Source organism: Aphanomyces astaci (assembly GCF_000520075.1).
Source record: "Aphanomyces astaci strain APO3 unplaced genomic scaffold supercont1.38, whole genome shotgun sequence".
In the NCBI taxonomy this organism is placed as follows: Eukaryota; Oomycota; class Saprolegniomycetes; order Saprolegniales; family Verrucalvaceae; genus Aphanomyces; species Aphanomyces astaci.
This window is the reverse complement of record NW_009798301.1, coordinates 600,193-602,747: the sequence shown is the minus strand read 5'-3', so window position 1 is coordinate 602,747 and position 2,555 is coordinate 600,193. Positions and strand designations below refer to the sequence as shown.

General features: G+C 50.7%; 1 protein-coding gene across 1 annotated transcript; it reads left to right on the top strand.

Moving 5' to 3' along the window:
* Positions 1 to 173: 173 nt before the first annotated feature.
* H257_12116 (hypothetical protein) lies at positions 174 to 1,408 on the top strand (the record flags this gene model as incomplete). Its single annotated transcript, XM_009839226.1, has 2 exons — positions 174 to 1,085; positions 1,130 to 1,408. The coding sequence occupies 2 exons, from the start codon at positions 174 to 176 to the stop codon at positions 1,406 to 1,408; spliced, it is 1,191 nt and encodes a 396-aa protein (XP_009837528.1).
* Positions 1,409 to 2,555: the final 1,147 nt, after the last annotated feature.

Genomic DNA, 2,555 nt, shown 5'->3' with positions numbered 1-2,555 from the left:
GTGTTTGGAGACTCACCGCGCGAAAGCCGTTCTTGGTACCACGCTGCGGCAAGGCCACGGAAATTTGCCACCATCATGGCAATGCATCGCTGTAGTCCCATAGTTTTCTTGGTAATCCACGTTCGTTGCCTTGAAAATGGTCGTAACTTAAGTGCTGTCAATGATGACATCTCATGGGGGTCAAGAAGATCCAAGCGCCGGCGCTATGGGCCAATGGCATCGAGGGCGACGGCATTGTCGTGGCCAACATCGACAGCGGTGTTCGCCATACCCATGAGTCGTTGGAGTCGAACTGGCAAAGAGAATACGGTTGGTTCGACCCGTACAACAAGACGAACAAGCTGCCCGACGACGACGATGGGCACGGCACTTCTGTCATGGGCATTATGGTGGGAACGAAAGGTATTGGTGTCGCCCCCAAAGCCAAGTGGATTGCGTGCAAAGGGCTCAACCATGGTTTGGAAGGTCTTAAGGTGGTGGAATGCGCTCAATTCCTGCTTTGTCCCCACAACAACGACGGCAAGAAATGCGACCCCAGCAAGGCCCCTCATGTGATCAACGGCAGCTTTGGATATCCCACCTCAAACTTTTATTTGGAAGATATCATTGCAAAGTGGCGAGCAGCGGGAATCATTCCCGTTTTTGCGATCGGCAACCACGGTCATCAAGGCTGTACGTATTCAGGTTATCCTGGCATCTCCCCTCAAGTGATTGCTGTCGGCAACACTGACGCCTACGATACTTTGGCGTTCAGTTCAAGTTTGGGACCTTCCGTCTTTAACAATACACTCATCAAACCCGACATTTCTGCTCCTGGTGAAAGCATCCCTACCTCAAGACACTACAGCGACGATAGTTTTATCAGGGCCTCGGGTACGAGCGTGGCCGCGCCTCATGTTTCTGGAGCCATCGCCTTGTACTTGTCTGCCAACAATGGCGCCTCGTACGACCAAGTATACAGGGCCCTGACCGAGAATGCGGACACGAACACGTTAAATCCGCCCCACAAGACCTGCGGTGGCATTCCCAACACGCAGTATCCCAACAACCTCTTTGGTCACGGCCGCTTGAACATCTTCAACGCCGTGGCTGCTGACTTCCCCGGCCTGACTCATCCCCGCCATCCGAGACCACCCAAGTCCTGAACCTGACCGACGACCTAAGCACGTGTGGCACCTTGGAAGACAACACGCACTATATTGGCGGCGACCTGGCTTCGGTCAATCTGGCGACTGTTGAACCCTGCTGCGCTGAATGTAAAAAGACACCGGGATGCAAAGTTTTTGTGTGGTACAACCTAAACGGTGGCTTGTGCCGGCTCAAAGACACCCAAGGCCGAAAGGTGCATGTGGACGAAGCCAAGGCTGGCGTGCTACCAGCCCCAGCCTCGGGACGACGGCCGTTTTAGACCAGTTATTACCATCATCAACAAACTCACCGAAAATAATAGTTTGACATTAAACACGCGAGATAATTTGTGTCGAAATAGCATGCCCGGATACCATTTTGTTCGCAAATTTCTGCAACACTTATTTGGCCTGAAGTATTACTAGGTATTACTAGTATAAAATTTCATAGTTAATTGAGTTTGGATTATCATCGACGTGCAACTTCCAATACAATTATTTCCAATACAGTTTCCAAGTATAGGCCACACTCAAAAATACCCCACAATAGTTAACCGTACAGTATGCATATGTTCCTTACAGTAGTTAGCCGTAAGTGCACTGCACTTAGTGTAATATTGTTATGGAGCCTGAGCATGGGCTTGTATACTACTATACCATATCGTGGTACTACCATCGCAAAGGTATATCATTCGACGGGCCGACTACCTTCGAATTTGACCGACTGTCAGCTTTCTAGCTTTTAGATAGTTCACTTTTACATTTGCCTAACATTAGATCTACTCCTTTCTGCTGTGTTCTTGGCCAAGCCGAGAGTATCCGGTCCTGAAGTCCGAACCTCCGGACCTTCGTAACTTTTGTGCGTCTAACCCCTACGACCGTCACAAAAATGGTGGAGGAACAGGGTAACTCTCCTGCCAAACCAAGAAAACCAGCACACCTGGGTGGGCTAAGGCCTCTCGATCCACCTCCCGTCCAAGCAATTGCAGACGACACGGATGTCGCCTTAGCCGTCCCAGCCCCGACCGATACAAGACTTGACCTCGTGTGCGTGGCTGACGACCAATCCTCCTTAGCAGCAGCTCTGATACAGAGTGTAAAAGTCAGCCTGTACCTGCCCATGGCACCCCTGTCCAGAAACAGTTGAAGCGAGACATCAACTACCGAATCCAACACCACTCCAACTCGCCCGAACAACGAAACTTGGAGAAACGAAGCAAAGTGGACGAAGACTCGGACGAGGCCGCCGATACTACCTCGACTACCGCTCATCCTGAACTGTCCTCTGTCCTAGACGACGAGAGTGTTATATCCATGGAGCCGTGAAGTTCGTCTGAAGAGCTTGTATACACAAACGATATGGCTGAAGCTTGCTCCGACGAAAACAAGTCAGACGAGTCCATGTTAACCGAGAGCTACGACGACGAT